This window comes from Lytechinus variegatus, chromosome 3 (genome assembly GCF_018143015.1).
Source record: "Lytechinus variegatus isolate NC3 chromosome 3, Lvar_3.0, whole genome shotgun sequence".
Classification (NCBI taxonomy): domain Eukaryota; kingdom Metazoa; phylum Echinodermata; class Echinoidea; order Temnopleuroida; family Toxopneustidae; genus Lytechinus; species Lytechinus variegatus.
In genome coordinates this window covers 18593941-18607572 of record NC_054742.1, presented here as the reverse complement: position 1 = coordinate 18607572, position 13632 = coordinate 18593941, and the positions used below count along the sequence as shown (strand labels likewise).

General features: G+C 35.6%; 1 protein-coding gene across 4 annotated transcripts in view; it reads right to left on the bottom strand.

Annotated features, from left to right (window-relative positions):
• Window positions 1–13632, bottom strand: part of LOC121410392 (twitchin-like) — an 80991-nt gene that overhangs the window by 6161 nt on the left and 61198 nt on the right. For 3 of the 4 annotated variants that reach the window (XM_041602440.1, XM_041602441.1, XM_041602442.1), the window contains 7 exons: window positions 12168–12464; window positions 10443–10715; window positions 7077–7361; window positions 6223–6534; window positions 2921–3080; window positions 2462–2607; window positions 1040–1156 (listed from right to left, as the gene is read on the bottom strand). In XM_041602440.1, the coding sequence (XP_041458374.1) occupies window positions 1040–1156; window positions 2462–2607; window positions 2921–3080; window positions 6223–6534; window positions 7077–7361; window positions 10443–10715; window positions 12168–12464 (1590 nt within the window). The remainder of the gene's footprint in view (window positions 1–1039; window positions 1157–2461; window positions 2608–2920; window positions 3081–6222; window positions 6535–7076; window positions 7362–10442; window positions 10716–12167; window positions 12465–13632) is intronic. The other variant, XM_041602443.1, reaches the window with a different exon arrangement.

Sequence of the window (13632 nt, the reverse complement as noted above, 5' to 3'; positions counted from 1 at the left end):
ATGATTCTTAAAGGAGAATGAAACCTTTGGACCAAGATAGCTTGTGTGAAAACAGAAAAATCAAAGAAACAGATCAACGAAAGTTTGAGAAAATCAGACAAATAATGAGAAAGTTATGAGCTTTTGAATATTGCGATCACTAATGCTATGGAAATCCTCACATTGGCAATGCGACAAAGATGTGTGATGTCACTCTTGAACAACTCTCCCAATTACTTCAGTATATATTTCACTTAAATTGCCTCTTTTATTACATCTATCAGTAGAACATGTATTCTTTCTATAGGAGGGCATGTAAAACAGATTTTTAAAGAATACATCATGGATAAAGAGTTTGTATCACCATACGAAAAAGCAAAAAGACACATTTTCAGGGTATTTCATAGTCCATCAAAGGGAAAGTTGTTCATGTGTGACATCACACATCCTTGCCGAGTTGCCAATGGGAGGATCTCCATAGCATTAGAGATTGTAATATTCAAATGCTCATAACTTTCTCATTATTTGTCTGATTTTTTTCAAACTTTCTTTGTTCTTATTCTTTGATTTTTCTGTTTCGACACAAGCCTACTTGTTCCAAAGGTTTCATTCCCCTTTAAGTTATTTTAAGAGTGAGATACTTTCAGGTATATAATGACCTCTATGGTTACCTTTGACCATATGACTCCTAAATCTGATCAGATCCTCAAATTAATCCTCAAACAGTTGTCTAGTTATTGCGAGAACAAGTTTTTGCAATGTATGCAATGACAAATTTGACCTTTGACCTCATGACCCAAATAACTAATCAGATTATCATCACTCCTATATACATACTTGGACCAACAATTTTATTATTTCATCATTAATAACTGCAGTGGTTCTTCTTTTTTTTAAATAAAATCATTGTCTTACTACTTGTAGCATTTATGATGTGCCTACAATACACACTGAATAACATGACCTACCTAAAATCTTTCCTAATTCAATGAAAGGATAATATACTGTAAAACGAATAAAATCATTCTTAGGAAGTAATGAATTCTCTTGATTTACTTACTTCTAATATTATCAGCATCCTCCCTTGGTGGAAGCCAGTTGAAAGTGGCATGAACATTATCTGGAGACTCCAATAAAACTTGGGTCACTGTTGGGAACTGGGGTGAACGAGGATCAACTGAAAGAAAAAGTAATTCATTAAAGGCATATCAAGAGACAACAATAACATTAAAACTGGCAAAAAACAAAAGACTGCTTGACTGTGGGAACACTGTCAAGATCTGAAAATTGAAATTCATGCTTGAGTATATTACAAGGGTAACCAGTCACAGTTCGGGTAACCAGTCACAGTTCCAGGATTATTGTTTTGTCCAAAAAATTGAAAAAACCCCAAAGATTTCATCATGCAAAAAGGGGGCGTTTGGTCATCACTCCCAAATGAAGGGGTTTGGGGTTACAATTTTACAGGGGTTGCACAAACCTTCCACCCCATTCCCCTAGATCTGCACAAAACTTGAAGTTTTTCATATTTTGCTTGGTCTTGGTCAGAATTTCATCAACTAACAATCCTGTCAAGAATCAAAGAAAATTGTGGATTGCTTGAACAACAATGTGTTTCAGGATAAAGATTAGAGCACTATATTCTTCCTTCTTCTGAAAAAAATACATGCAAAATATCGGGGATATTTTTGGTACCTTTCAATTATACAAATGTGTCATGAAGAAAACTGAAGGCAGGTCCTACGTTTTGTAGTTAGAACATATTACATATTTTTAATTAAAAAAACTTTAGGGAAATAAAATCTAATTTATACCTACAATGATGCTGTTATGGGAGGAAACACAATATTCATCATTTCAATGGCTCTTCTGGTGATATTGTACAACGCCTACTTAGCTTGTTGTACACGATCAAATGTCACACATTTGTACCGTTGCACACAAGACATACCATCCAAAATGTACCATTGCACGGCTTTAGGAGGTGACGTCACAATGCGATTTCCTTGAATAAGGTGACAATGCGCGTACAGCCCGCGGGCTAAGTGCGCAATGCTGTCCAAGATCGATCATGTGCGCTTGTGGGCCCGGCTTGTGAGATTTTGCTTTTCGCTTTCGAATAGTTTTGCTCCCTTTTCATAGATTACTGCAGGGAAAAACTCTTGTTTTTTCATATTTTCGCTAGATTCCGAGGCGTTGTACAACACAAATAGCGAATATTCTTATTCGTGCAATGGTGCGAGATTTCGCTCTCATGCCTATTCGCTATTTGTATATTATGAGCTACCTTTTTTCATATTACACATGAAAAATATATCTATTAAAACAACTCTAACATTATCAAAATTAATTTTACAACTTAGAGTTTTCTTTTCAAACCTGAGTGTTTTTTATCCATATGAAAAATATTTACTATTACATGAATCGAAATTCATTGATATCCTATATTTTTTAAACATGGGATGTTAAAAACTTAAGTTACCATCACTAAACGTTCTGACAGCAAAATTATCTCCATAATCACTGATGTATCCATTGTAGACCATAGCAACCTGAACATCATAGAGAGTATCTGGTCTTAGTCCTTCAACATCAGCTGTCATTTCTCTTGAATTGGCATACAGATCTCTGGTAAAACAATTACATAATGCACATCGATTATAAGATATTAAAAGAAAAGAAAAATTCACAGTAATTATTAATCTGCCTTCTTTCATAGGGGACTAGGAACAAAAAGGTATTATTTCTGAAAATATCATGCCTGAACCAATTTATTGCTAACAATTAATAATACTCATGATGGTAGTCTCTGTCCTCCATAAATTTACTTGTGTCATTGTTAAAAACATAAAGTGTATTTATATATTCTAATTTATAATCAACATAGAAAAAATTACAAACTAAACACATTCAAATTATTGAAATCAAGTTAACTGGTTACCCTGTTTCTGGATTGCTGACTCGGACAGTGTAATAAATATCTGGACGACGACCGCCAACTTCTGGAGGTGGACCAGTCTCAACAGGGAAATCCCAGGAAACAGAGATGGCCTCAGGTGATATAGGTTCAGCCATAATGTTGATTGGGGGAATGGGACCATCTAAATATATATAAAATTGATCCAGAAATGATTCAATAGAATTGTATTAACCAAGCATTGAAAACAAATAGAGAAATCATCCTGTGACTTGTAGCCAAATTATGTCAAGATTTAAGAAAGAAAGTACAATTAATGTGAATCCTTTATTTCTAATAAACAAGTATTAACTTTTTCAAATGATATATCAGGAAAAGTTTGAGTATGACATTGCCAACTAATATAAGTTGGGGAAACATAATCTATCTTCAACAGAAAATAATATAACTCAAAGGAGGGGTGAATTTGTAAATTCTAACTGCAATTTATGATTTAGTAATGGAAGATTCTATTAAAGGTCCATTGAGAATCATCCTAAGTTTTGAACAAGGATTATAACTGGATTATCATAAGTATATACAAATAATGATATATTGCTACTTTGGTTTTGAGATCCAAAGAAGCAAAATCACTAATCTATCATGTTGAAATTGAACAGACATTGGATCTGAAACAAAAATCATTAAAGTTAAAAATCTTCAACAGATGAGTGTTAGGGTAACTCTATCTTCATGGCAATAGCCAAGGATTTCACCAAGGTTTTAAAATGTCAGGACACTGAAAAAATTAAGATATACTAACCAAAGATCTATTATGTACAATATTGACAAAAGTTGATTAAAAGACTTGGCAAGGTTCTTCTTAGAAAATAAATGGCATACAGAACAACCTACATGCAGAGACCTCCATCTTCAAACTTAAACAAAAACTGGTAGTGGTAAAGCAATTTAAATGTGACTTAAAATCATGCAAGTAAAAGATCACATAATATATGATGTATTTCATTTACTTACTCAAATTATAAAAATGTAATTTAAGTCACACTTACCTTATCTCTTTGGCCAAAATTCTACAAAGGTGGTTGTGAATCTAACTAATAATAGTCAAAACCACCTTTGGAATTTGCGACTATGTGAAAACTCCCTTAAAGAAGTTAAAAAATATAAACAGAGCTATATCTCACGGAAGTCCTGAATAATGAACTTTCATGAATAAAAAGCATTAACATTCTTATGTCCCACCCATGACATACCTACCAATACTCTATCACTTTTGTTCTGAGCCAGGATAGGAAAAAAAAAACAATTTGCCACTTACCACAAGGTGTGCTAGCTTCTCTTTTGACACCAAAGAGCTGAAATGTGGAATCAGGTATCCAGTAATTCCACACTCATTTTAATCATGTCATACCACATAACATACTATGAGAAGTAATACCTTCAGTCACATAGACCAAGAAATGATCAATGTGTATACTATTTTGTTTTGTGAATTAAAGTATCATATTTGATTCTTGGGCAAAAAGGGCTGCACTTAAAGAAACAACATTTTTACCTAATGTCTGTAAACCCCTCAAGGTTTTTATTTTCTAAGTGGATCTTAATCAGATATATATTTGCTCGATGATTTAAGGTATTGGGAAAGCCAGAAAAACTGAACACATAAACAGTAACCTTGGGCTAAATTATTTTATGTACTTTTGTGTACAAATTAATCAACCATATATGAAGAGGGTAAGCATAATTGACCTTAATATCTATATAAAATCCATTCAGATCATTCTCCCTTGAGCCATCAGTATATACTTAGCCTACATGTACTACTGAGTAAAAAAAAAACTTTACACCTTGCAGATTTAATGAAAAACATGTCACAAACACACGACTTATTCATAACATGAAAGAGTATTTCCAACAAAATAATTTGATACCATTTTAATGTGGTATATGTTTAAGCTTGGATAATAAGAAGGTATTCTTTGCTCTAATGTACAATTTGTTTCAAAGCATAGACCTAAAATGGACGGAAATTTGACACAATTCTTTTTTTTGGATCAAATGGGATCTGCCGCCTAATGATAATGTGCATCTTCATGAGAAAATACCGGTGTTTCATCAAAAGCAACTACCAAGGCGTATCTGATCTCATACAATAAAACAGTTTTCCTGGTCTTGGTTTTCATTGGATGATATCCTGTATCAAAATATACCTTTCCATCAACATGCTTCAAATTTGGAGCAGCTCAAGGGTGCCAAGGAGGCACACTTTGGATATTTAAAGTACAGACCCTACACTACAACTTTGAGAAAAAAATGCACATATATACCCAACTTGACAGTCAAATTTTTGGTCATATCCACCTGACTTACCCCTTTAATTGATTTTTTTTTAATTTGTGATCTTAAATTGAAACAAACATGCATTCAAAATGGTGTTTTGCATTGTTCTACCAAATTGGACAAGGCTGGTTGAAATAAATTTTCATTTTTTACTTTAAATACTTAACTCTATTTCATTTCAGTACTTGTGGTAGGCTACAGCTGAAAGTAACACTGCCACAATAAAAGATGACAACAGTGGGTGGGGTGTTTTATATCATAGTGTAGGATAAAAAAAAATTTATACTTGATTTTTTTCAAGATATGACAAAGATATGTCAATTGTCAGGTGCTTAATTAGATATGAAATGGTGAATACTTATTAAAGTATGTTGATTAATTATAGAATTAATTTTATAGTAATATCAATATACAGAAATCAATTAATCTTATAAAAAAATACAATTGTAAATGCCTTATCATATGTGCTTGGTATCAATGTGAGGACTCCAGTGGGCACAGTCTGAATAGAAAAGTCTATATTATACAGATATCAAACAAGTAAAATAGATATCCTTTGTTTCTATTTTCTTATATACCATGTCTTTAATTCTTTGATAACAATAAATTTTAGGATACTGTACAATTACAAATTATGTAAAAACTTTAACATGGTTTGCCATTGATCTGCTGCCAAGATTAAACTACAAAAGTATTGGCAAAATGATAAGTGATAGATGTTGAACTTAAGGTCAACAGCTAGCAAGCATCTATAGTTAGTGGCAAATTGTTATTTTACTGATATAGCATAAGTTAGTGGCTTAACCTGCTTGCTACTGGAGCCAGGGTAGTCCCTCTATAAAGCCATTGTAAAATTCATAATACAATTATGTAAATGGGTTAATACAACAGAAAAGCACATTGGTTAAAAAAAGATTCGTTATTAAAGTTATGTAGACAAAAAATGAGAAAGAATTAAGAAATAAGAGTAGAGGTAAATGACTCACCCATGGTTGTGGTAACTTCTTGAGAAACTGGTTCAGTTATATCACCTTCAATGTTTGCATGTACAGATACCAGATACTTGGTTGCAGGCAGCAGATTTGTGAAAGTGTGTTCATTTTGTGAATGATGTAATGTGATGCTTTCTCGAGGGCCAAGCGGGTTGCCTTCTTCATCTATAGCTTCAGCAATCACTAGGTAGCTGTGGGGGTGAGTATTTCCTGCAAGCCTTGGTGGGTTCCAGTGGGCATCAATACGAGTTCCCGTTGCAACAATATCTACATTCTGGGGAAGCTCGCTTCCACCGGGCAATTCTCCTGTTTATTGACAGGTTCCAATGATGATTGAATACAAATGACTTTTAGATTTCATAATTTTAATTATAAAAATTCAATAGAGAAATATAACAATGTCAATCAGATCTAGAGAAGTATTATACCTCTCAGGTCCATGCATTGGAAACCAAGTATGGAATGGCCTTATTACAATCATGAGATGCTCCAGATTAAAATTTGAAAACTTTTCATTAGGTTTCACTGTGTTTGAAATCTAACCTATGGATGAATCATTCATCAATAAGGCACAGAACACAAATACATGCATGTACTCTGACTGTGCTTGATATTTTATCAACATTCACTTTAAATATTTTTGTTGGATAGATACTTCACGCACATTTGATTGTAGATCCAAGTGGTATAAATATAAATAGGCATATACTAAGCGTTTTCTCAGGTAAAATTACTTGCACTCATGCAGTTCTTTGATCCTATATGCATTTGAATGGCAATAATATATTTTATGAAATAAATTTCAGATTTTGGAATTAAAAATAAAATGGATTTTTGAGAGTGAGCACCTGTACTGACACGATCCACTTGTGGTCGACTGTAACCTTCTTCATTAAAGGACTCAATGGAGACCTCATACTGTTTCTCTGGTTCCAGATCAGTGAAAGCATAACTCTGCTGGAATTTGTCCACCTCTACTGTATCAGTCTCCCCTGTAGCAGGGTCAGTAAGCCTAATCCTATAGCCAGTCACATCTCCTATAGAAGGTTGCCATCGGATGTTAATGCGACTAGGAGTGGCGGTAAGCTCCATTCTGCCTGGAGCCTCAGGAGGTTGACGAGCAGGTCCTGGTTCTTTCGTGTGAAATGTAGCAAGATAATATGAATACTGAATGGTGGTCTAAGCTAGGGTACGTAGTAAAAAGCACATCAATAATACAAATTTTCTCTCAATTTTTCTGAGGAGAATGGACCAATATTTGATGTTACATGCCAATAGAAGATGATGAATCATAGCAGAAGACAAGTGATTGATGGTCAAATGATGAATTATAGATGTCGTTTGAACGGTGGACCAATGATGAATAATGAAAAGTAAACCTACGGTAAATGATAAATTGATGATTAATGGTAGACCAATGGTGAATGGTCGATCAATGATGATTGGTGAATGGTTGATAATAATGAATGGTGACTGGTTGAACAATGGTCAATGGTGGGTGTTGAATGGTTGATTGATGATGAATGGTGAATGGTTATTGGAGATGAAAGTAGACTGATCGATTAATGATGAATGGTAGATCAATGATGAATGACGAATGGTCAACTGATGATGAATGGTCGATTGATGATGAATGGTGACTGATCGATCAATGATGACTGGTCGATCAACGAATGGTGAATAGTCGATCAATGATGAAGAGTGAATGGTCGATCAATGACAAATGGTGACTGGTCAATCAATGATGAATGGTCGATAAATGATGAATGGTTGACTGATGATAAATGGTGACTAGTTGATCAATGATAAATAGTGAATGGTCGATCAATGATGAATGGTGACTGGTCGATCAACGATAAATAATGAATGGTCAATCAATGATGAATGGTTGATCGGTGGTGAATGGTCCATCAATGATAAATGGTCGATGAATGGAGAATGGTGTATGGTCGATCAATGATGAATGGTCGATCAACAAAGAATGGTCGATCAATGAAGAATGGTTTATCAATGATGAATGGTCGATAAATGAGGAACGTTGAATGGTCGACTGATGATAACGGTGACTGGTCGATCAATGATAAATAGTGAATAGTCGATCAATGATAAATGGTTGATTGATGATGAATAGTGAATGGTCGATCATTGATGAATGGTCGATCAACAAAGAATGGTCGATCAATGAAGAATGGTCGATCAATGATGGTGACTGGTCGATCAACGATAAATAATGAATGGTCAATCAATGATGAATGGTCGATCAGTGGTGAATGGTCCATCAATGATAAATGGTCGATGAATGAAGAATGGTCGATCAATGATGAATGGTCGATCAACGAAGAATGGTCGATCTACGAAGAATGGTCGATCAATGAAGAATGGTTTATCAATGATGAATGGTCGATAAATGATGAATGTTGCATGGTCGACTGATGATAACCGTGACTGGTCGATCAATGATAAATAGTGAATGGTCGATCAATGATAAATGGTCGATTGATGATGAATAGTGAATGGTCGATCAATGATAAATGGTGACTGGTCAATCAATGATGAATGGTCGATAAATGATGAATGGTCGACTGATGATAAATGGTGACTTGTCGATCAATGATGAATGGCCGATGATGAATGGTGCATGGTCGACTGATGATAAATGGTGACTAGTCAATCAATGATAAATAGTGAATGGTCGATCAATGATGAATGGTGACTGGTCGATCAATGGTGAATGGTCGATCAACGATAAATAATGAAAGGTCAATCAATGATGAATGGTCGACCAGTGGTGAATGGTCCATCAATGATAAATGGTCGATGAATGAAGAATGGTGAATGACCATCAATGATGAATGGTAAATGGCCGATCAATGATGAAATGGTAAATGGCCGATCAATGATGAATGGTTGATCAATGAGGAATGGTTGATCAAGAATGGTAGATGAATGGTGAATGGTTGATCAATGATAAATAATGAATGGTCGATCAACGAAGAATGGTCGATCAATGAAGAATGGTTTATCAATGATGAATGGCCGATAAATGATGAATGTTGCATGGTCAATTGATGATAAACGGTGACTGGTCGATCAATGATAAATAGTGAATGGGCGATCAATGATAAATGGTCGATTGATGATGAATGGTGACTAATCGATCAATGACAAATAGTGAATGGTCGATCAATGATGAATGGTGACTGGTCAATCAACGATAAATAATGAATGGTCAATCAATGATGAATGGTCGACCAGTGGTGAATGGTCCATCAATGATAAATGGTCGATGAATGAAGAATGGTGAATGGCCGATCAATGATGAATGGTGAATGGCCCATCAATGATGAATGGTGAATGGCCCATCAATGATGAATGGTCGATCAATAATGAATGGTTGATCAATGATGAATGGTCGATCAATGATGAATGTTTGCATGGTTGATTGATGATGAACCGTGACTGGTCGATCGATGATAAATAGTGAATGGTCAATCAATGATAAATGGTCGATTGATGATGAATGGTGACTGGTCAATCAATGGTTAATGGTCAATCAATGATGAATGGTGAATGATCGATCAATGATGAATAGTAAAATGGTCGATCAATGATGAACGGTCGCTCAATGATGAATGGTCGATCAATGATGAATGGTTGATCAATGATGAATGATTGATCAATGATGAACGGTCAATCAATGATGAACAATGAATGGTCAATGATGAATGGCTGATAGTCAATCACTGATGAATGGAACTAGCCCAGTGAGGGATGTTGAATGGTAAATCAATGGTGAGAAGTAGATCACAGAAGGATGGTGACTGGTAGACCAATGATGAAGATGAATGTTACATTGAAGATGTATAATAAATGGCTGACCTGACCAACTGAATGGTACCCCCAATGCTGAATGGTAGGCCAATGATAGATAATAGACTAATGATGAGTAATACAGCAAACAAATGACGACTGATGAACCCAATAATTAATAATGAATGGCACTAGATGAATGGTTGACCAATATTGATTGGTGAAAAGTAGACCATTGAAAGATGGTGCAATGTATACCACTAGAAGATATTGAATGGTACTCCAACAATGGCAGATGAAATGTAGGAGAAAATGCAGGCTGGATGAGACTATTTCATTATTTCACTGATGTTTTCAATGGCCTATTTATCCCATATGAATAGAAGAAAGTCATATAAACCAACCTGTCCTGAGCTTAGCAGAGATAGGCATTGAAGTACCAGCAGAGTTATAGCTTGTCAACTCAGCTGTATATATGGTGTCTGGATCCAAGTTTTCAAATGTATATTCATTTGTATTGGGTCTCAGCCTTTCTGTAAACATGTCTGGGAAGGTAACTGTTCCAAGAGTAAGGCGATATCCATCAACAGGTGTTCCTGGTTCTCTCCACGACAGAGTAGCAGTACGTGAAGTTGTCTCTGCAGCCAGACCCTCTGGTCTTCCTGGTAGGGCTAGATCTGAAAAAGATTCAATGGTAATTATGTACATCAATTTAGTTTGTTCACCTATTATGGTAGATATCAAGTTAAGTCATCTTCATTCAAAGGACAATATGCCACTACAAGGATATAAATTTTGAAAAAGTAACACGATAGTTGCTAAAATTATTTTTGAAAATTCTAAAATCACTTGCACCAAGCCCGATGAACAATGATTTTTTATTAATCATTACAGATAACACAATCATACAGTGCATATCAATAAACTATTTACACTTTGAAAATTTCCTGGAAATTGAAAAAGATAAAACATGGGGATAACTTTTCTTAACATATATTCTTGGGTTTGGGTCTCTTCTATCATATTAAAGTAAAAAATTTTCACAGAATGTTACACCTGAGTGAGCACTGTCCATTTTGGTAAAGCTTGCAGAAATCGATTAGCACAGAGATGTTCATTTTCGGGATGTGTCAAGGAAAAACAATGAAAACAAACTGACCGTGTGGTACATTTTTCTTAATTTTCATTTTCAGCTAAACTGAGATAAAACTGATACATTTTAACATTTTGTAACAACTTTGCCACCCAAATTAACATTTTCACTCAAGGTAAGCACAACCTTTACCTTTTTGTGCCAGCTGGATCTGAGGAAATAACTGAATGTAAACAAAAGTTTATTTCAAATAGCTCCAACATTTATTTTTACTCGGTTATTATCATTTAAAGTGGGTTTACATTTCATATTTGATGTAACACTTGTTTCTCCACACTTTTCACCAAGCATGACAATGATTAATAGAAGGAAAATCAAGCCAAAGCAATTTCATGTGAATCACTGCTCCATGTAAAGCAACTATCATGACGATGGCCTCGGTGTGTGGGAATGGGGGGGGGGTGCATTGGTGCTGCATAAAGGGATTTTGGCAAGGAAACAAGTTAAAAAGGTGAAAGATATCTTCAAATCAATCTTCTTAGTTAAAGTCCATGTGCCCTTCATAAATAACGTCTACTTTCATCCATAAAACTATTTCCAAGTTCTGCGCAAATCATTTTTCACAAACTTTTCAAAAGTAAGTGGTGATCACTCAAGCGGTAAGATTTTTTGACTGTTTTTGCTTAAAAGAGATCTTTATCCATGTTTAAATGTGTAAGAAGCTTCAGGAAATCACAAATATATAATTTTTAAGGATTATTTCTAAGTGTAAACTTTTATTTGATATGCACTGTATAATATGAGAAGTAATGGATTAAGCCAAACAATCCTATCCAACTTTTAAATTGCAAAAAAAAAAATAATTCAAGAAACAGTATCACTTTTAATTTCCCCATGAGGTAAACTTAAGGCAAAAAAATCTATAGCTTTCAGGTGTTGGCCCATTTATTGTTTAGTGAAACTTTGATGAAATCTGGTACAATATATTTCAATCTTATGGCAATATCGTTATTTTTGATTTCATAAATCAACATACCAGTTGTGCCTGTTGCCCTGGCAGGTCTGCTCTCGCCTTCCTGATTTACAGAACTGACAGTCAACACATAATCTGTATCCGGTTGTAGATTCCTCAATAGAACCTGATCCTTGCGGCTATTCACCCTTTCTTCGACATCATTGGGTGGAAAGCCTCTGGATGCAAGTCCAGCTCGCACAATGTAGCCAGTGACGCCTTGTTGAGCGTTCCATGATACTCTCAGATTGTTGCCTTCTGTTGTCACATCTACTCCAGTTGGTGTTTCAGGAGTACCAACTGGAGCAGTTTGATCACCGGCTGTCATGATTTATAAATCAACAAGACTATCAATTTAGATGGCATTATCTTCTGAACACTGTATAAAACAAAGGAATATCATTCTTCAAGATAGTCCTCCGAAGAAGCCTAAGCCATGATCTCCATCCATAGATTCATAAAGAAAGTAGTAAATGATTAAACTATATGTAATAGACCAACTCTCCTTAAGGAATCTGAGCAGAGTGTCTTTCCTAATTACTCTTAAACAGTTGAGAGTTTGTTTCCTAAATTTCTCTTTCCTTCCAGAGAAAAACATTTTTTTCATCAGAAAGAATTTGTGGAACATTCCTTTTCTTACTGGAGTTGTTTTCAGATGCCAAGAAAAATAAAAATAAATGTTTTTTTATATGCCATGGAATCGATGGTGAGACTCTGAATTTCTAGATGTCTTAAATTATAAGCCTCAGGCTTAAGTCACAACTCAGAGCGGCCACCGACCGATTAGTAGCCTGCTCGAGCACCGCTGGAATTTAGGCATCGCCAAACGATTTTGTATAAGTCGAGCGGGGTCTAAAAAAAGCAGTGGCCAAGCAGTGCCCGATCAATTACCCATTTCTCAAGGCCAAATCTGGGTCAAGTCGGGGAACTTATCTATTCGGCTTCCGAACAGTGATCGGCTGACGACCCACCAAATCCCTGGTGGTCCCCTACCAGCCTATTTTTAGGTAATCGCCGTCCGATCTTGAATTGCAGCGAGATCATCGACCGATCTCTGACCAACCAGCAGCCAGCAGATGACCTCTCGACAGCTGTTGATCCAACGAGTTCAATTTTGACCTAAATCATTCGACGACGACTGCTCAATTACGTCAGAAGTTTAACTCCACGCTAAATCTTGCGCTGTGACCAAGCGATGCCCCCAAAACCAGTAGTGCCTGGATGGCCGCCAGTCAGTGCCCGGGGAAAATTGGCCAAACACTCGCTGCCTGGTCGCCAAGCAGGCTAAATTTTGAAGTTGTGACCTTAGCCTAATATTCCAACAAGATGTGCCTCTGCTATTTGTCATCTTGCACCTGATGAGTAATTACAGACAAATTTTCACTTTCTAGTAAATAAAATAAATAGCAGGGCAGCCAACCCTATGTGAAAATTTAGAGTGGGACACTGCAAGGGAGTGAAGCGCCGGGATGGTGAGGAAAGGGGTACC